This window comes from Lynx canadensis, chromosome B2 (assembly GCF_007474595.2).
Source record: "Lynx canadensis isolate LIC74 chromosome B2, mLynCan4.pri.v2, whole genome shotgun sequence".
Lineage (NCBI taxonomy): Eukaryota > Metazoa > Chordata > Mammalia > Carnivora > Felidae > Lynx > Lynx canadensis.
Window position 1 is genome coordinate 51476581 of NC_044307.1, and position 22269 is coordinate 51498849.

General features: G+C 39.6%; 1 protein-coding gene across 1 annotated transcript; it reads right to left on the minus strand.

Moving 5' to 3' along the window:
- Window positions 1-247: 247 nt before the first annotated feature.
- KLHL31 (kelch like family member 31) lies at window positions 248-21966 on the minus strand. The gene is made up of 3 exons (XM_030315726.1): window positions 21739-21966; window positions 6603-7807; window positions 248-4888 (listed from the first exon to the last, which is right to left on the minus strand). The coding sequence occupies exons 2-3, from the start codon at window positions 7772-7774 to the stop codon at window positions 4156-4158; spliced, it is 1905 nt and encodes a 634-aa protein (XP_030171586.1). The 5' UTR covers window positions 7775-7807; window positions 21739-21966; the 3' UTR covers window positions 248-4155.
- Window positions 21967-22269: the final 303 nt, after the last annotated feature.

The window sequence follows — 22269 nt, forward strand, 5'->3', positions numbered from 1 at the left end:
ATGACTTCTAAGTGGTCAGGGCTGAGACAGACCAAACGTAGGCTTTTGTCTGAGCTACAAAGCAAATCACTCTCGATGTATAAAAATACATTTTTCCTTTACCAGTCCTCAAGTAGCTGAAACAGCTCTTCAATCATCTCATTTCGTTTTCTTGTTGTGTTTTGCTGAAGTGAGTCACCGTGAAAACTAACTAGAGGAAGAAACCACACACCCCAGTTTATCACACAAAGGACACTACAAAACTGTCCACGTGGATCACTGGCTGAGCTCTTACTGAATGCAGCTTTATTGGTAGTGATGAGGTTACAGACACCACATACATCTTAGTTTGTTGTTCCTTATATGGTACCAGAATGTTTTAAGCAAAGAATTTTTTTTTTTTTTGCCAGAATTTGCTGACTAGATACAAAGTTGTTTTAAAAGGAGTATCCAAGACAAGCATTTCATCTCAAATTCTCTGGAAAGGAAATTTAAATGGTTTTTACCTTCTGAATGTGCTGGAGGGTAAATCTTTAATATTTTAGATTCTTTAGTTCTCATAATTACCATGGGAGGAGCATTGAGGAAATTTTGCTACAGTTTTTACTGATATGAAGAGACATACTGAAAAATAATTCCTTATAATGCTGCCTTGTGCTAGAAGACATATTCATCCGTGGCTGGGATGGGGATATAGCTCATTCAGAGAACATTTGTTCAGAAAAGAATTCAGAAGAATCATTCAGAGAAGATTACATAAACTTATTGCTTTGTAACTCAGGGAAAAAGTTAAATGAAGTGATTTTAGTTTCTTTTATCTAGTGTCTTGGATAAATTCTGAAGGCATTTGGCCGAGATAACAGCAAAAAATTGACCTTTTAACACTTACATATTTCCAGGAAAGCCTCTAGTTACATGCATATTTGTAAAATACACTTACTATAATTGCTGTGTTGCCTTAACCATAGAACCATTCAGTACATTTTCACTTCCTTCTTGCCTCAATTACACCTCTTCACTCGTAACACCCCACTACCGTCTAATTACTGTTTAGAATTATATTAATCTGTACCATCACTGACCTTCTATTCATAACCAGTCTTACAACAGAGAAAGTAAACACAAAACTCATTCAATGACACCGAAAGCAACTGGAGCATCAGGGACGACAGTGGCACGCTAACAACAGACAGACCACATGACAGTCTTGTTTCCTTGAGACTCGCACATCAGGTCTCTGGCCCATTCAGAAAAAGAAAGCTTCTTATTTCAGCTACTGGGTAACTTGCTATTGCTCTGATAGGCGGAACTGATGCTTTTATTTAGTCACAGGATGTTGGCATTACAAAAATAACACGTCCTTTTCTTTCAGAAAAATAAAAGGAGGTATAGGGTTGGATCCTGAGACCAAAAGTATAATTGAATGCTTTAAACACATGGAAAATGAAGTGCTTTTCCAGTTGGGAAACATGGAGAAACCGTCGCGGTTCTAGGGGCAACTGCTTCAATGGCAGGGCTAAAGAGTACGTTTCGCTCGTGCGCAAAAAGTGACGCGCATTAGTTTGATTCTACATACTTTTGTGTCTTTCAGTTGTCAGTGAGGGATGTTTCAGGACACAGCACTTTCACCAACACTTAATGTTCCATGCTCCCTACCAATTTGTCATGTCAGAAATTCCAGGATCCTAAATTCATATTGGTCTTTATTTATGGACCTAACTGTTGAAACAGAAGGGAGAGCAGCATCGTCCCCAGGAACCTGGTATGCCCAGACACGTGGGTTTTCTCAGTCTTAAAATAAACAACGTAGAAAATACATTACACGGTAATTTCAAATGATTTACCCAGCTCCAACATGTCTCCAATCTCATCTCTAAAAAGCCACTTTCGTGTCTGCACCAAGCTCTCATCAAGCTCTGATTGCTGAAAAATCCTCTAGTGTCAATCTCTCCTCATTCTTCCAAGATAAAATGTTACAACTGATTGATTCTCATTTCATTCCAAGCCATAGGCCCTCCACTTCACCGAACTTCTAGGATCTCAACGGGAGACACTACTAGTGCACATCAGGAATTATGTCTATTTGCCCACTTATGACCTATAATCCATAAGAAATCACTTTTTTTCTCTCAAAATTTGTGATATACTACAGGCATCTCAACTGTACAAGAACATACATTTATATCAAACTAAAAGATGTTATAGTCACCCTCACACAGGCATTGTGGGTTGTGGCCAAAATAATTTATTAAAAATGAAAAGTTTATTTTCCCAATGATGCTTCAAGGACAAGGGTTATCTGTGGTTTGTACAATGGTAACTTAAGGGGCTCAGTGATTTAACTTGCTCCATAAACTAGTTTCTTATACAGCTTTACTTTCCAGCCTGAACAGAGAGTCAAGGGAGCAGATACCTTTAGATTTGCTCCGTACGTGGAGAAGCTCTGAATGTTCTGTGTGGGGTGAGGAAACAGCCCAGTGTTTTTACATTAACAATGCCTTGTTCTCAACTTATAGTGTTGTAGGCTTTACCCAAGTGTTACCATTAAATACACAGAAATTGAACTTTTCATAAGGGGCAATGATATAAAATTGTTCCACAAAGTGTACTACATGAACCACTTTTCACAGTTCAAATAAAATATTTTAAATATAAATATTGTAACTCTAGCAATAACCTATCTATCTACACAAGGTAGGAGAAATGGGATTAATGAGAACCCAGTTACATTTCCACGTATCCCGTGTTTAACCATTTAAATAGTTTTATTTTTCAAAACCTAATTGCACATAACCCATAACTGATAGGCCACTTCTCCAAAACAAAGAAACTATCAAAGAATAAAGTGATAAATTATAAGAAAGGAAAATATGTATCATTTACTACAATCATTCCCTTGCTCCAAAACTTGGCAAACATGTAAGAAAATGATATCAAGTGGATACACCTTAATTTGCAAAGTTAATTTGGAGCAGACGAAGTGAAAACATACATAACAGAATGGGCATATATTATTTTGATATTTCCATGTGAGATAAATGTGTTAGATTTTTAATTAAGAAATCAAGAGGATTGCTGTGAAATGGAAAACAATGACATTTACCACCAGGATGTTATTGCCAAACCCAAGAATTCCAAACGTTCCCTTCATTCTCATCCATTAAAAAAAAAAAAAAAAAAAATGGGGGAAATCACATTACTGTTACCAGTTGTATAACCTTCGGGCTACATAAGCTTTAAGTTAATGATCCTTACAGCCATAGTTTTATTTGGTGTTCTTTCTTGGGGCTTACATTGGGTCAAGTTTGCATCTCCGTGTAGTTTTTAGGGTCAGAGTAAGGCTCCCATCATACTTGCAATTCCTTTAATAGGGGAGGAAGGTTGAAGTGCAAACACTTGTAGGAAAAACAACAAAATGATCTAAATTTACACCATAAACTAAATGACTAGTGGTTCTCTTCTTTGAGAGCAGTGTTTTTTGATAGCAACTACACTGGAGACTGAGGCACAGAGGAAAAAGAGAACAAGGGATAAACCAAAGGTATCAATGTGACAGTTACAGGGAGGAATCCCTGTTACTTTCCAGTCAGACGTTGTTTTAAGCTTTATGACTTTGTCACGGGATGCCTTTCAATATTCTTTACTCAGTCACGTATAGAAAAAGAAACTGCATTTAAATATAGAATTAAGTCTTTATGGATATAGACGGATTTCCATTTTAAAATAAAAGCTATGAATGCTTTTAACTTCCGAAAGAAAAAGAGAAAGAGGAAGATAACCTTTTGTACATGAAACTGCTTACTCGAATAAGCTTCCCGTCTACTGAAGGGTAAAAGAAAATTCTCAGATGTGGGTGTAACCGCTATGCATGAAGGGAAAACGCCCTGGTGGAAGACTGCCTGCAATGAATTCTGCCTGCCACCCAATGGCCGGTGAAAGGAGTGGTTTCTTTTCTTTGTGGCTTACAGAAAAAAAAAACAAAAAACAAAAAACAAAAAAAACAGACCCAGAGGTAGATTAAGCCATACCCGGAATTTAAAACCACCAAGACATAGGCCTCGATATAGTTTAAGATACAACCACTGTAGTAAAGGTTATATATTTTCCTTTCCGCTAACTCAAAGGTTACCCACGAACGCCTATTTGTTCTTCCTGCGTCCCCGCATCTACCTGGGTTCAGATACTGACTGGCACGGAGGACACCGAGCTGGCTCGGGACTCCCGGGTCACGCTGTTGGGCATCGAGAGGGTGCAGCAGGACACGCCCACGGTGGCCTCGGGCAACTCGTCGTCCTCCATCCACTCGTTGAGCTCCGGGCTGAAGCACTGGATGCACTTCTTGTATTTCTTCTCGCCCTCGTTCCAGCCCCCCACGAGATACGCGCGGCCGTGCAGCGCCGAGGCGCCCGCCGTGCTCACGCCCACCAGCAGCGGCGCCGCATAGCTCCATTGGCCAGTCGCGGGGCTGTAGCACTCCACGGTCAGCACGTCCACGCGCTCCCCGCGCGCCCCCAGCTGGCTACCCCCCATCACGTACACCCTGTCGCCCAGAGTGACCGCGCAGTGCCAGCCCCGCGGCGTGCTCAGGCCCGGCAGCTCCTGCCACGAGTCGCCAGCGGGGTCGTACGCGCACACCGAGCGCGAGTACGCGCTGCCGATGTACCCGCCGGTCACCAGCACCCGGCCGTCGGTGACCGCGCTGGCGTGGCAGCAGCGCGCCACCTCCAGGGGCGTCTTCGGCTGCCACTGATTGGTGGAGGGCACGTAGCATTCCAGCGAGGCCAGACTGCCTTCGGTATTGCGGCCGCCCACGGCGTAAAGGAGCCCGTTGAACACGCTCAGGCTGAAGTGCGTGCGCTTCTGGTTCATGCTGGCCAGGTGTATCCAGGTGTTGAAGCGGGGATCATATCTGAAAATGGCAGAGGAAGTGTGACAGCCTTGTTGGCGGCAGCTGGAGAACCCACCTGAGTCCACAAATGGAAATGTTGACACTTCCTGCAAGGAGGATTCCCTACCAACAGAGCGCAGCCCCTCACCTGGAGGCTGGTGTTTCTGTGTCAGCCAGTAAAAGAGCGTGACACTTGGAAAAGGCAATGTAGGCATTGGTGACTCCTCCTCCTCCCGTTTATAAAACTCGCTGTCACTTGGAGAAGTCCCCACAGAGCCCAACCTTCTAGTCCCTCTTCCTCCATACTCAAATATCCATCATGGGGAAGATTAATGCATGTAGGGGAGGCCGTGCGAACTGGGTATTTGTGGCAAGCAGAAAGGGAACACTGCCACATTGACGTCAATTCCACATATCTACAGACACCAGCCATCCCTCGCTCATTCTCACTGCTTAAGATAGGAGTTGGCTAGTTGGATTTCTCCATCTCTCACCAATACCTTCTCATTTACACACCTGTCCTGGCCATTGCAACAGTAAAGCTAAGTCACTCAACCAAGTCTTCTATCATCTGTTTAGAATGAGATCAATGGAACTCATATCCAAAAACATCAACAGATGCCTAATTTTTGATACCTTTCTATTTTCTAGCACCTCTGCGCAGGGAAGATTTTTTAGGTTAGAGGTATATTTTTTCAGTGTTTGATATTACAGTTATTATGCCACAAAGCATTGAAATCAATACTGCAAAAGCAGTGGCTAGAATCCTAATAAGAGTTATCAGCAGGAGGAAAATAAGCAGTCATAGAAAACCTGTTTCAACTGTCTACATAGTTCCAAAGTATTGTAAACACAGATTCTTTCCATTAGTTTGATGTTCCTTCATTTTTGTCACATTTAACCTCCAAATCAAAGCTTAACCACTCTTATAACGGACAAAAATCAGTTAATTGTTTGGATTCATTTAAATAGACTTATAATGAAATAATAAAGAATTTTTTTCATGATATGCTGTATAAATTTTCAGATCTTGCTCATTAGTTGTTTGACTTTGTACTTGTACCATGATAGAAGCATGACTTTCTGACATTTCAAATATATGAAAGTTGTTATTATAAATATACAAAAATAACATGGCATTTGAGTTCCATTTTCTGAAGGCTGTATTATACTTTTACTGTTTCTACATGCATCAAAAATGTAGATATTTTCTAAGGTATTCAGTCCTCAAATAAATGTTTAAAATTAATTACCTGTCACGTGTTTAATGATCTCATTGTATCTGCCAATTATAAATCTGACAGTCATCAGTGACAGTCACTTAAAATAAATTTTGTATTATTGTGATCTTTCTTACCATCTAGTGTTAAAAACTACATTTGTACCTAGTTTGTTTTCAGAAAGACAATGTATTGGGAAGGGTGCCATACTATAAACGAGAAAATGTGAATTACTACTTACTAGTGGTATAACTTCTCTGGGTATCAGATTTCTCACGTGTATAATCAGAATAACCACATCTTCCCAGCTCATTTCCTAGGCTTATTCAGAAATCTGGAGTGCACTATTTATATATGCATGTACTTTATGTAATGTGAACTGTTGTGTACACGTAATGTGGGATTATTGTTATTGATTTACTGAGCCAATGAACTAACAGAAATGACTAATTTACTTCTCTCAGGGAAACTGTCTTATGTTAAACCATTTGAGTTTCTAATAAAGGATCAAATACCTGCAGAAATTGCTGACTGCGTGCTTGGCTTGATTTCTTGCATCATTCTGGTCTTCGCCACCGGCCACATAAAGAAATCCATCCATCACAGCCACACACTGATTAAAACTCTTGGCTGGCATTTCTGTAAGCTTGCTCCATCCATTTTCAGGGTCTCTGTACAAGATGTCTCTACTAAGGGACTTCTCAGTGAGGCCTGGACGTCCCCCAACAGTGACAAGGACTCGACAGCCCCCACGGATTCTCGTGCGCCTAGACTGCAATGTGTTTTGATGATATGGAAGTAAGTGGTAGTTCATAGCATCTACGAGAAGTTTGTGGCAGTCAGCATCTTGCATCATTCTTGGTACAGACTGAACACAGTTGACCAGGTCTTGTGCAGAGATGGTACCAAAGCGAATATTGCTCAAAAGATCTGCAGCATACCTCACTCTCTTTTGGTCAAATTCTAACCACTTCATTGCAATCTGGAATGCTACTATTTCAGAAGGCAACTGTAAGTCATCATCTATGAGAAGTTCATTAATTTGCTCAAAGGTAAGTTTCAAAAACTGATCTGATTCTGCAAATTCAAGGAAGTTATCCCGGATAAATTTTTGGGTTGCTGCTTTTGCATTTTTCAAAGAGTATGTTTCAGCAATGTTAGCAATGTACATGCAATTCTCAACACTCATCTCCCGTATCAGAAAATCACTGCACATCTTTACAAGGGTGTGGATCTGAAGATAAACAGCAGCAGAAATAATGCTTCCTATCGTGTACAAGGAGAGAGTCAGCTTTCCGGTGTAGGCATATGCGATGACAGTAGCCAGGCCCAGTGGTGAGATATCATTGAGATCCACCCTTTGGGTAGATGGGTCTTTTTTTAGGATGTTGTAAAAGTATTCACTGCATGAAGCCATCACTGACTTGTGAACATCAAAAGATTTGGTTTTGGTGCCAATGACTAAGTCGCAAAGGAAGTTCTCCTGCCTCATTCTACTTAAGCCTTCCAAGAGATTGGGGCCATAAGAAGCATCTGTTAGTTCAGAAGAAATGCAGTTAAGGCCATTGCCTCCCTCTAGGAGCCCATTCAAAGCATTTAATTTGTTTAGGGGGCTATCTTCTACGATTATGGTCATCTCATTGATATCTCCTTTGTTCTTTTTGACAGTCTTCTTTTTGGGGGCCATGTTGGCAAACACACTGTCACAGGCAAGATTTTGCTACAAAAAAAAAAAAAAAAACAAAAGAAAAGAAAAGAAAAGAAAGAAAGAAAGAAAGAAAGAAAGAAAGAAAGAAAGAAAGAAAGAAAAGAAAGAAAGGCATGGTTTTATTTTAACTGTGCATTGGGCTTTGAAATGTTACACTGAAAACCTTCTTTTTCATAATAGTTTTTTAATAGCATAATGTAGATTAAACCTCAAAAATGGGCTTAAAGACTTACATTAAACCAGATGCACATTTTATGGACAGTTTGCTTCAGCATCAAGCACTGAAGACAATTCTAGAAAGATTTATATTATCAAATGAGACCTCTCAATACCTATACTGCCAAGTAATTTTATATAGCAGAAATGATCAAATATTCTCTGTTCTAGCTGTATAGTATTTATAGAATAGTAGTTAAACATCACTTGAAGGGCTTAGTTTATTCTCATGCAAAAATGAATTATAACTACTCTGAAGTTTTCCTCAATAAAATACTAAAATTCAGGAATCCATGTGAAATGTATATATATATCAGAATAAATGTGGAATTTAAAAATCAGTGAGTAAGGATTTGTAATGATACATTAGTTCAATTAATTTCTACTCTACATAGTCACTAAAATAACTTCCAGATGGATGAAATTCCTAAGTCACACTCACACACACACATACACATACACACACACGCAATGTGTACAAAAAGTAGAGCAAAGTAGGTGTTTTTTTTTCTTTTTCTTTTTTAATTTTAGGGTAGGAAGGGCCCTCTTAAGCATAATCCCAAATCCAGAAGTCATAGGGGAAAAGACTGAAATATCTGAATACAAAAAAAAGAAACTATAAAATAACACCAGCCATTTAAAAGGCAAGAAATTGATGTTTAAAAAGTGTTTGTCACATTCTTTTTTTCAATGTTTATTTATTTATTTTTAGAGAGAGAGAGTGTGTGCATGCAAGTCAGGGAGAGGCAGATAGAGAGGGAGAGAGAGAATCCCAAGCGGGCTTGATCTTAAGAACTGCAAGATCATGACCTGAACCAAAACAAAAAATTGGATGCTTAACCTCTGAGCCACCCAGGCACACCCCACCTTTTTAAAAATTGTAACACTCTTGTCAGATAATAAGTTAATTAACATGATATTTAAAGAACTCCAACAATTAATTAACAATAAAAAAGTAATCCAATTAAAAATTATCAAAGACTATGACTAGGTAACTAGATTGTTCACAGAAAATACAAATAGTTGATCAATACATTTTTTAAAGCTAAACTAATTATAATCAGAGAACTGTCAACTGAAATACAGAAATCCTTTTTATTTACTTTTTTGTGGATTCATTTTGCTTATCAGATGGTTAAAATATTTTTTAATCTTCGTATATCAGATACTGGTGTGGTGCTCTCCACACACATTATTGATGGGAGTATGATTGATACAGTCTTTGCTTTGATGCTAAATCTAAATCTAGGAATGTGCTTCATAGAGTATTATCCTCATAAAGATATATTTATATGGATAGTATCCATTTTCCATTATCAATGTTATAAATATTTGAGCCAGTTTAAACCGATATGAAGTGGCTCTGAACCTTTAAGGAGATTTAAGCTTTAGTATTAAACAGACTTGAAATATACTAAGTTTAACAAATACATGCTTAGCCCTTAAAATATCATTAATTAAACTGTTTTAGACTTTTTAAAAATATTGAGCTTAGTCACCAGAAGATGTTATATTTGGACTTCTCAGTGGGTTTTATTTACACCAGGATGGTAGTATTCACTTTTTCGTGAGATTACTGTTTTTTTTTTTTAATTTTTAAGATTGCAAAATCAGTAATTATCAATCAACAACTCACTTTGGTAGATATTATTCCAGATAATTGGATAAGCTTATACAAACTTATATTTGCATATTTTTGAGCAGTGATGTGTTGATAAACCAGCTCTCTTAAAGGTGAAAAAGTCCTTCTTTGTAAGGTATGGATTTCTTTAGTGCAAATACACTCATTGTGGCTGCTTTTAAGCTATCCACTGCTTAACAATCAGCTTGTCAAATTCCTGAAAATGTAACAGTTGGCTTTCAGAAGCCAGTACAAGTCAGCTCCAGCATACCACTATATGAGAACTTACATCAAAACACATTGATGCTGTATTATTCAGCAGTTTGTTTTTTCTCACCTACCATAAGTTATGTACTTCCTTCTGTATCAGTACACACATGCATCACATCATTCTAATAGTTGCATAGCATCCCATACTAAAGATGTATAAAATTTATGCAATTATTCTCCTACTGATGGGTATTTGGGTATTCAGGCATTTCATAGTTTTTTGAAGGCTCTGTGTGTGTGTGTGTGTGTGTGTGTGTGTGTGTTTTAAGTTTCACTGTTGAATTCATTCTGAAGGGTAAAACTTGGCTTTGATCCTTCTTGAAAGGCCTTCAATTTAATTACTGGAATATATGTTAAGAATTCCATAACCTTTTTATTTTGTTTGTCCTTATTCCTTTGATGTAGAAGAATCATAGCAAGTACGTGGGAAACAGAGAAGATCTATCTCTTTGCCAGGGCCTTTTGTCCTCCTCATTAAGTTCAGATTGTCATATTCACATTTATATTTGTTTACAAGACGGCAGCACATATGTCCTGCTTCATTCTTTCCTGCAAGCAATGCCAGATGCATCCTGACCTTGTGAAATAGATTTCCAAACCCGCATCAGTTTAGTCTTCAAATGCCTTTGACTTAGGTGGTTAGTGTCCTCTTGATGGATTTTTCTGGGGAAATGTAAAAATTTTGTTCAGCAAGTATTTATCAGACACCTACTGCTGTCTGGGCAGCACTGTGCTGGGAGTGATGGAGTAATACAATATGTAATTTATGTTAGACAGACAAGGCATACAAGTATAAAATGGCAACAAGTAACTAGGTAAACACAATAATTTTTTTAAAACATCAGTTTCTACCATCTGGAGTAGAAGCACCAATGTCTTTGGGAAAAGCCTGGTCTATTTTCTTGGAAGAGCCCCTTTGGACAATTTTTTATTCCCATAAATGTTGGGCTTATAATCACTCATTATTTTGGAGGAAATCCTGAACTTGAAGAGTAGTATCAATGTTTTAGACCGAAAAGGTAAAAATTCTGTTCATCTATCATTAAATGATTACAGTAGTCCCCTTTTTATCTGTGGTTTTGCTTTCCTCTCTTTCCATTACCCATGGTCAGCTGTGGTCTGGAGGCAGATGATGTCCTTCTGGACAGAAGACCAACAGTAGCCTAAATGCTACATCACAACGCCTATGTCATTCACCTCACTTCATCTCGTCACATAAGCATTTTATCATCTCACAGCATCACAAGAAGGGTGAGTAAGGTACAGTAAGATATTTTAAGAGAGAGCACATTCACATAGCTTGGATTATAGTATGTTGTTATAGTTATTCTATTTTATTATTATTGTTGTTAATCTCTTCCTGCGCCTAATTTATAAACTTTATCCAAGGTATGTATGTATAGGAAAAAACATAGAGTGTGTGTATGTATATAGGCCTTTGCAGTTTTAGGCATCACCGGGGGTCTTGGAAGATATCCCCTGTGGATAAGGGGTGACTACTGTATTCATTGGTAGCATATAGGATATCTTAAATATCTTAAGATATTCAACAACTGATAAAACAGGGAGCCTACTTAATAGCATGGATTCTGGAGCTGAGTTCCAGAGGCTTCCCTGGAGCACTCTGTGTAAGGCATCAGTTGCTGGATAACAGTGGGGCCCAGGGGCTTCTTGGAGAAGGCTGGAGGGGTGGGAGGGAATCAGGGGGAGGTCAGGGCAGCAAATATCCGGAAATACAGAAGTATCAACTCCGTACGGAAGGATCTCACTATTTTAACAACTGGTATACCGTACTGAATCATTCTTATCTCAGTGACAGGGTATAATCATGAGCTTTCTGAAGAAAAGAGAAAATCTAGCTTCAACAAAGCAGCAATATTATGGGGCTCTGGAGACAAAGGGCCAGCAGGGAATTCCAAAGGAAAGGGTGACCAGTGGACCCTGGGAGCAATAATATATGATTGCCAGTTTTAAATCTTCCTTTTCTACATCGTTACTCTCCTATATCACACTTAATTGAGGAATCTCAAGTATCCTTAATAAAGTCTGATAAATTGCTGACTAGCTCCCTCTCTGCCTGTAGGAGTATCATCTGGTATTGTCGTGAACACCTCAGCCTCTACAGAAGGACTGCTTCAATTTAACAAGCAGCTCTAGGGGTGAGGGTGGGAAGCTGTGGATTGGGGGGGGGGGGAGAAGCAGGGTAAACTATCAAGTGACTGTAGGGAGTATAAAAAGCAGGATGTGGGGTGCCTGGGGGGCTCAGATCATTAAGCCTCCAGCTCTTGATTTCTGCTCAGGTCATGATCTCACAGCTCCTGAGTTCAAGCCCTGCATCGGGCTCTGTGCTGACAGTGTGGACAGAGCCTGCATGGTATTCTCTGTCTCCCTCTCTCTCTCTGCCCCTCCTCTGCTTGTGCTCTCTCAGAGACTCAAAATAAATAAACTTAAAAAAAATAAAGGCAGGGTGATTTTGTAGAGGAGTCAAGAGTTGGAAAAAAGAAATAGCATAGGATGAGTTCCCCTACCCTTGAAAAGTTTTGGGGTGTTTTTTTTGTGGGTTGTTTTGTTTTGTTGGTGGCTTTTTGCCTAAGAGCAGATTGCAACTGGCACTTCAAGGGGCAGCTACACCTCCAACAGAAAGTATCGCTGCATTGAAGAACCAGAGGACAGTTTGTGGCAATCACATCCACTGCAAAGTGAGCTGGGAATTCTGGGAAAAAGAGATCCTCTAAGGGGAACTCAGTGGAAATTTAGATCTTCAGGAAGGAATGAAAAGTATCAGAAATGATAAATATCTGGATGCATATAAAAGACTTTTTTTCCCTCTATTCTTCTTTAAAATTCATACAACTCTTCAAAGCAAAATTGATAAATTGTCTTGCGGGGTTTCTAATATTTCTAGATGTAGCACATACAACAATTACAGCATAAAGGGTGGGGTGATGGTAAGTGAATCTATATGGTTGCAAGGTTACTACGTTTTATGTGAAATGGTAAATATTAACTTCTGTAGCCTGTGAGAATTTAACTTTGCATATTGTAATCTCTAGAGTAGTGCTGTCCAATAGAAATGTAACATGAGTCACACATGCAATTAAAGAATTTCCAGTAGTGACATTAAAATGTTAAAAAGAAACAAGTGAAATTAATTTTAATAATATGGTTTATTCAACCATATACATGCAAAATATTATCATTTCACTATGTAATTGGTATAAAATTATTAATGTGATATTTTACATTCTTCATTCATCCCAAGTCTTCAAAATGCAAGGTGTATTTTATACTTACAGTGCAGCCCATTTTGGACTAGCTACACTTAAAGTGTTTAATAGTCACATGTGACTGATGACCATGGTATTGGACAGCAAAGCCCTAGAATAACCACTTAAAGAATGCAGAGTACGGGGCGCCTGGGTGGCTCAGTTGATTAAGTGTCCGACTTTCGCTCATGATCTCACAGTTTGTGAGTTTGAGCCCTGCATTGGGCTCCCTGCTGTCAACATGAAGCCCACTTCAGATCCCCTGTACCCCCCTTTCTCTGCCCCTCCCCTGTTTGTACTCTCTCTCTCTCTCTCAAAAATAAATAAAAACATTAAAAAAAGAATGCCAAGTATAGCTGAAAGAGCAATAGATTAAATGGAATTCAAAAGAAGGCAGGGAAGTTGGAGCAGAGAGACAAAAATTAGAGGGGACAAAACCCCCGCTAAGTAATTTAATGGTAAAACTAAATCCAATTATATTACTAATTACATTAAATGTCAGTGGGTAGAACATTATAGTTAACAGGCACAGATTCTCAGAATGGATAAGAAAAGCAAGAGTAAGACCCAAATATATGCTGTCTACAAGAGACTCACTATAAATATAAAGACACAGATAGGTAAAAAATAAATGGGTACAAAAAGATTTACTATAGAAATAGTAGACATAAGAAGACTGGAGTGGATATGTTAATATCAGGTGAAATACATTTCAATAAAAAAACAATTACCATTGGTAAAGAGGGAATTTCATAATGATAAGAAGGTCAAATCATCATGAGAATATAACAAATATAAACATATATGTGCAAATAACAGACTTTCGTTTTATTTATTTATTAAAAAAATTTTTTTTAACGTTTATTTATTTTTGAGACAGAGAGAGACAGAGCATGAACGGGGGAGGGTCAGAGAGAGAGAGAGGGAGACACAGAATCTGAAACGGGCTCCAGGCTCTGAGCTGTCAGCACAGAGCCCGACGCGGGGCTCGAACTCAGGGACCGTGAGATCATGACCTGAGCCGAAGTCGGAGGCTTAACCGACTGAGCCACCCAGGAGCCCCAATAACAGACTTTCAAAGTTACGTGAAGCAAAACAAGTGACAGAATTAAAAGGAGAAATGGGCAATTCCTCAATTATACTTGAAAATATTAATAACTCCCAGACACTAAGAGAACTACTAGGCAAAGAAATAAGTAAAGGTATAGATTACCTGAACAACATTATTAATCACCTTGACTTAACTGATATTTCTATGACATTACACCCAACAACTGCAGAATACAAATTCTCCTCAGGTGCACATGGTACTCTTACCAAGACAGATCAGACCCTATGCTGGACCCCAAAACATGTCTCAGTAAACTTAAAGGCACTGAAGCCATACGGAGTACATTCTCTGATCATACTGGAATTAAATTTAGAAATTAGTAACAATAATCTAGAAAAACCACCATTATTTGGAAATTAAACAGTATACTTCTAAATAATCCATGTGTCAAAGAAGAAGTCACAAGAGAAATTAGATAATATTTCAAACTAAATGATAATGAAATGTGATATAAATACAGCTCTGCTACTAATCCAAAGTAAGACTCACCATAGATTACCTAACCTCTTAGAGTCTCCACTGACTTGTCTTTAAAGTGAAGATAATAATAGTGCCTGCCTGCAAGGTTGCAAATGAAAACGTAATGAGAAATTAATGCCTATACAGCACTCAGCCGAGTATCTAGCAAAAAGTGAGCATTCAAAAAATTTCAATCATTTTCATAAAAATCAACAACTTTGTGTTGTGGGTCTTTGGGAATAGGAAAGTAACTTGTTTAAGCCTTGAAGTGAAGCGAATCAGAGAAAGATGCCACATTATGGAAAAGCAATCATGAGGAGCAGGGGACAAGCATACACAGGGACCCAGAATGAGAAATGGCAAACAGCAACCTGGAAGCAGGAGGGTGTTTCTAGAAACTATGAACATTTCTAAGAATTTTTGAAAATCTTAGGGAGAGAAATGGAATTTGTGCAATTATGCAGTATGAGGAGCAGATTATTTTTATTTTGATATGAATGATAAAGGTAACCCTAGAAATTTAGAAGGCTTGGGACATTTGGTTATCGGTTATGTAGCAAAACAAAATTACATGAAACAGATTGAACCTGTAAGACTGGGCCTAAGGATTCAAATACAAGGCTTATTTTGGTGAAGTGGTGTTGGGATGGGAGGGTTTGCAGATAATAGGTTTTGCTGGTCCTGGTACAAGACAAAGGGTTTTTAAGAGGAGTGGGGGGGGGGGTGGGCGCAGAGAAGATCACTTAGTAGTAGAGGAAATGCCTCATGCTGAAGCAGGGAGGCATGACTCAGCATGGTACATGCAGACTCAGATGGCTGTCATGAGGGATAGGTGGGCAGGCATATTAGGCCAAAACATAAAGGCTGTTGGATTCTGGGAAGGGCCTGAACTCAATAAATTAGTATGTGATCAAGAAGGATTAAGAAATCTCCAGGAAGGGAGAAGAAGATGACCTGAGGCCCTAGTGAAATCAGTAAAAGTTCTTCCAGGCCTCCGTCTCTTATCTCCTGTTGCCACTTTTAATTTCCTTTATATATAGATATAGATATAGATATAGATGTAGATATATACATATCTATCTTTCATATATGTACATGTATATGTACAGTTGACTCTTGGACTGAACTTCCACACAGGTTTTTTCAATAAATACATTGGAGGTTTTTTTGGAGATTTGCAATAATTGAAAACACTTGCAGACAAACCATATAATCTAGAAATAGTGAAAAAATTAAAAAGTCTGGTACGTCATGAATGCATAAAATGTATGTAGATACTAGTCTATTTTATCATCTGCTACCATAAGATACACACAAACCTATTATAAACAATTTAAAATTTATGAAAACGTACACATACAAACACAGACCATGTGTGGCACCATTTGTAGTTGAGAGAAACGTAAACAAACATAAAGATGCAGAATTAAGTCATAACTGCATAAAATTAATTGTAATAATTTTGCAGCACCCTCCTGTTGCTACTTCAGTGAGCTCAAGAGTTGCAAATATTCTCTTAACACGCTGCGTGACCCTAATCACCTCTGCATAAACAGTCTGCCTCTCCAGGAAATTTTTTATGGCAGCAAAACGTGATGTCTTATGTTCCTTGTGATCAGTAGTTAAGTTTTGGGGGAGTCAAAAGCTATACACAGATTTTTGAGTGTGCAGGGGTTTGGCTCCCCTAGCCCCCATGTTGCTCAAGGGTCAGCTGTTTATTATGTATATATAATTTTATTATTTAAATGATATTTTGAATAATATTAATCAGTTAAATTAATTTAGTATAATTAATATTTTAAAAACATTTTATTTTTAAGTAATCTCTATACCCAACATGGGCTCAAAGCCACAACCCCAAGATCAAGAGTTGCGTGCTCTACCGACTGAGGCAGCCAGGTGCCCCTATTAATTAAAATTTTATTTTATTTTATTTTATTTTATTTTATTTTATTTTATTTTATTTTATTTATTTTTAAATCATGCTCTTTGTTGACATTTTTTAAATGTTTATTTATTTTTGAAAGAGAGAGAGAGAGCGCAAGCAGGGGACGGGCAGAGAGAGAGGGAGACACGAAATCCGAAGTAGGTTCCAGGCTCTGAGCCATCAGCACAGAGTCTGACACAGGGCTCAAACTCACGAACCTCGAGATCATGACCTGAGCCGAAGTCGCACGCCTGACTGGCTGAGCCACCCAGGCATCACTTAATTAATATTCTAGGTAACATTTTAATATGTACATTTTTAAAATAAGAGAGGTCTTTTAGAGCCCTCAAAATCCAGGTAACTGGCTTCTTAAGCTCTCTCTAGGCGAGTTAGAGGGAGAGAAGTCGTCAGGAGATTATAAAAGACTACTGAAACCAGAGCTTGCCTTCAACTTCCTAGTGGCCATATTTTCCCAGACATGCTCACATATTCAATCATTCTGTACTAGAGCTGCCACTACATCCTTTTTCTAGGTGCGCACCTTGGAGGTGAGGCTGTGTATCCACCTGGCCAGGTGTTCTTAGTGTGGGCTATGTTCCTCCAATAAGGACCCTAAAGACTCCTCACAGGACTCTGAGGGTCAGTCACTGCTCTGAAGCTGGGCAAAGTTCTGATGATGTCCTCTAGGCTGCAGAGATGTTCACGGGCTCCTGTATCCTGACAGATGCTTTTCCACTGGGCCTGCTCCTCTAATTCCTATTGGCCCTGCATGGGGCTCTGGCCACTGCTTTTCTCAATTCGAGGAGGATTACAGGCCAGTAAGAGTGGTAAGGGCAGCTACTCAGGGCCCTACTGCAGAGAAGACTAGCTTTCTCATTATGGCAGATCAAAACTCAAGAGGCTCCGTTCTCATCAGGCAGACAGACAAGCCTCCAACAAACTCTACAGATCCCTCACCCTGGGGCCTTGCTAGGGAGTACAGGCACAGGGATGTTACAGTGGGTGTATGTGTGCACACACACACATATACACTCACCGTGCCACGTGACCGACCATCATTCTTTCACAGTCACATTTAAATGAAGAGCAAGGACAGCTTGAAAGGAAGGGAGTTGTAAAAGGGCAGCCTAAGGAGCAGATGTGTGAAGGTAAAGTGGAACAATTTAATCCACTGCTATTTACTCATTCCGTCATGGCGCTGGGCTTCCAAGCTGATTGTACAACGAATGATCAGAAAGAACTGAATATTTACAAAATATATTACTCAGTCACTGCAAATGCAAATGCTCAGTCACTCAGGTCATATGCAAACATATATTCAGAAACAATTTGTACAGGAACACTTTACTGTTTCTTCTACAATTATACAAATGTTCACTGTGTGCCCTGGGTCATACTGTAAGTGATGGCTGATGATGGTCACAGTGACAGCCCCACAACGTGGTTGTGAGGAACAGATGTTTTACAAATGAGTTGCATACATATGTTCATATGTAATCTAGAGTATAACCTAGAAATTAAGCAATAAATTTTGAAAGCATTCTGCTTTCATTGATTCAATTATATATTAACTCACAGTTGGATGAGGGTTTTAATTACTTTTATTTTTTTTAAAGCTTTTTTCTCTTTTTTTAACTGAGTGAGTGTCTTGTGGTCAAGCTGCTGAGACATTGTCCAGGCTTCTTGGCAGGGCAATGACCACAGTTACCATAGAGGGAGGTTAGGAAGGCTTTGACTGGGGTCATGGTCTAGATGGTGAGAAGCACAGCCTTGCTGAGGTGTCCTAGGCTGGGAGAGTTTCAAGACTGTTTCTCTGTTGTTCTTAAAGCACAACAGGCTTGATTCTCCCTCCCTACCCAGGGGGGCTCTAGGAAGCTGTGGGCCTCCCCACCACCACTCCAGGATCAAAGAAAGGAAGAACCACACATGCTCCCTGAGACAGTTAGGACTTGCAGTTTTCACACAGCCCCTACCGTAGTAGGACTCACTGGAAAGAGGAACTGGTCCAGTTAGTTACAGCAGAAGAGGTTGTGTAATGGGATGAACAGCTCGCTATACTTCCAAACTATCCCTTCATTCTGTGCAGAAACCCCAGACAATTCTCTTTTTCTGGTGATGGACACCATAGCCTCCCTCCTTCTGTCTCTGCTCTGTCCAATATTACCCGGAGCAGCCTCTTGGGTCCCCTGGAAGGGCTGCCCATTAGAAACTAGGTAGAAGGGTACTAGGGATGCAATTCCACACTTTCCTCCCATTGTCCACTGCAGATCTTGGCTCTCGTGTCATTTCTATTACGATGGTGTCATGTATTCAACATCTGATGAACACATGGCAACAGTCATGTGAGCCACCACAGTTTTCATCATCTTTCGTATTTGCCAAATTTAAGTACATTCATAATTAATTCCTAACTATAAACCACCAAGCATGAATCTACACTATGTATTAAATGTAAACTGTTACCTCCATGTCTGTTCAAAATAATTATATAGCTAGCATTTATTAATTGAGACCTTACTGTGTGCTGGGCCCTGAGTTAAGTACTTGATGTGACTTTTTTTTTTAAATTTAAGCACCACTGAAATCCTAAAAGATAGGGTATATTATGTTCATTTTACCAATGAAGAAATTAAGGTTCAGAGAGAGTTTAAAAACGTATCAAGGTCACACAAGTATGTAGTGTGCAGTGGAGCACAGATTCAAACCCAGATTGAGTCCTGACCCCTCTAATCACCTCTCTTAGACCCAGGGTAGGCTAAACTCTGTAGCAGGTTAAAAAGTTAGCTCTTTCCAGCATGGGAAGACACAGACTAAGTGAGGCAGAACCAAGGTTCTAAGATAAAAATTTGGATACAGAGAACACGAAATGGAGTTATAAAAACTCCAAACACTAAAATAAAGGAAATGCCTTTTTGAATGTAACATAAATTTGAGGAGGAACAGAGCCTGTGGATTTCTTAATCCTGTTACGGGTAGTAAAGATATAAAACTCTAATCGGTTGGGTAAGCCAAAAACAGAAATAGGTTCAAGGAGATCCTACAGGAATGTGTTGATCAGAGAATAAAGCACTTCCTTTTATTATGTGTTGGGATGAATATGAAATTATCAATTTTTGTTTAAAAACAAGTATTAATTCCATATGGTTTAACTTAGCTAGAGAATTGCGCCTGGCTTTTATGTGTAAAGGATACAGAAACCATACGCAGAGTTGATTGTAATTCCACTCACTAAGACCGCACACAGGATGCAAGGAACTAGCACTAAAATGTTTGGTTTTGGTTTTGTTGAAATCTCTTCTTAGACTTTTGTATGTATACGGGTTGTGGGACTGGTTGGAAATGTAATTATTCAGATTAATGTCTCTTTGGTTGTCACAGAACTGGAAATTGAGTTTTGGTGATCTTTTTGCTCTAACCATCTAATGGAAGCATGGCAAAACCTCAACCGAGTAGGAATTCACTTCAATCATCCATCAAATGAGGACATGTGTACCTCTCAGTTCTAAAAGTTTACAGAGAGTTAAGGTGAAACAGCTGGCTTTGGCTGCCAGAATTGTCAAAGTCTGGTCCCATATCTTTTCTCCCCTCAATATGGTTTTTCAGAACCCTACAATCAATTTTATCAGATACAGATAAACCAACTGGGACAGGAGATTTACAGATTTAGCAAATAAAAATACGAGATGTCCAGTTAAATTTGAATTTCAGATAAACCTTGAATCATATTTTAGAATAAGTATATCCCCTGAAATATTTGGGACATACTTATACAAAAAACTGGGTGGTTTATCTGAAATTCAAATGTAGTTTGGGTATCCTGTATTTTATCTGGAAACCTTGCTCTGGCTAAGGTTTCAAGTGAGTCCGTGAATTCCATGAAAATTTCTGGAATATTATGAAACATGTTACGCCTGTGTGTTTGTGTTTTTCTGTAGAGTGGGCTTAGAGATTTCATGAAATCTTCTGAAAAGGGCCCGTAACGCAAAATAGACCCAGAACCATTGGGCTGAGAATGGTCAGACAAGAAATAGTCACAAAATTCTACTGTCTTCAAGGAGTGGGCAAGACACTGTGAAAGAATTACACTGTGTCCCGGCCTGATACAGCTCTCAAATGAAAATCTTCTAGAGCTGACTATAGAAAAGAATTGTCACTTTATATTTAAGAACATTCTCTTTTCTGCTGCCCTCCACCCTTGCCTCCTGGGAGAGACTCCACATGGGGCAAGCTGAAAAGCCATGTGTGCTAAAGTGTCACTGTCACTCTCATGCCAGAATGAGCTGGGATCCCAGAATGTGTCCTTGCCAAAGGGGCGAATCAGCTGCGCCTTCTCCCTGTCCTGTCACATTCCTGTGGCTGCATCTGTCCGAGCTCATCAGGACTGACTCCTGGAATAGAAACACTCCAGCCTCTGCTGCTTGCCATTTTAAGTTAAGTTGGACTTGAGGGGGGGGTTTCCACTTTACCGTTTCATTTCTAACCTAAAACGTATGACCAGCATAGCCATATGTGTACATCGGGAACAAAAATTTGTCTTATGGTTCAGTCAACAATACTTTCTTTTCATAGGGGGAGTTTCTATCTTGCCAGTAGGAATATTTCTGGGAATTCAAAGAGTTTATCTGACTTTTGTGCTACCAACTGAGTTGAAACGGACTGTATTTCATCTAAATGGATCAGGTACTAAATGTTTACATGGTTCCTGATCAAAATGAAGAGGGAATTCTAAACCTTGTGAACCAAACCTAAGAATGTTACTTTGTCCCTCCTTTCTTTATAAAATAGAGAGGAAGAAAAAAAAATACATTAGGCTTTAGAGACTTAAAATTATTAATAGAAACGACTAGCAGTTTTACTATTTAAAGGCATCCCTCTCATGCATTTCTATCCCTAGGCATTCTCCTAATCTATGGCACTCCTTACATTTCAAGAAAATGTTTTCTGGCTCCCAATTTCCCATCGGGCACAGGCACAGAACGGTACCGCCCGCTGTAGACGGCAGTCAGTGAATTGCTCCGGAGCCAGGAGCACGCGGTCGCGGCCACCCTCTCGCACCCACACACCCATACGCACCCTCGAATCTAGAAGACAGGAATTGGAGAGCGTGGCCCCAGCTCCTTACCCTCCTGTGCGAAGTGGCGTCCAGACGTGTGATGGTGAGTTTTCAGCAGCAGGCTCCTCTTGGGAAGCAATCTGTGGAGAGAGAGAGAGAGGGAGGGAGGGAGGGAGAAGGAAAATGCGGTGGGGAGCCACCAGCAGCCACCTGACAAAGTCCCAGCAGCAGCAATTTTTAGAATGACCCTTGGCCGTCCAACCAGATGGGGCGTCAGAGCTTGAGCTCCTCAGCCCGACTGGCCTGGAGTAGGAGGGGACCTGGCCTGGAGTAGGAGGGGACCCCCCCCCCAGCCGCACCCCCCCCCTTCAACTCTCAGCCTCCTGGGGCAGAGGCGGGGCTCTGGTTGCTGGGGAGGGGTTGGGTTTCTTGACCTGCTCAGTAGTTTAAAAAAAAAGAGTCAAGAGTCAGTCACCCTGGGTGTGAGGAAAGGAAATTAATTAGCTGGGTATTTAATTATTTGAAGCAGGGACGGGGAAGGCATCCTTGGT

Bases quoted from the DNA above. Each gene is read 5' to 3' on its own strand.
- KLHL31 (XM_030315726.1), bottom strand. From the start codon at position 7,774: ATGGCCCCCAAAAAGAAGACTGTCAAAAAGAACAAAGGAGATATCAAT. The intron at 4,889-6,602 runs GTATTTGATCCT...TGCCATTTTCAG, and splicing joins GCAGTCAGCAATTTCTGCAG to ATATGATCCCCGCTTCAACA.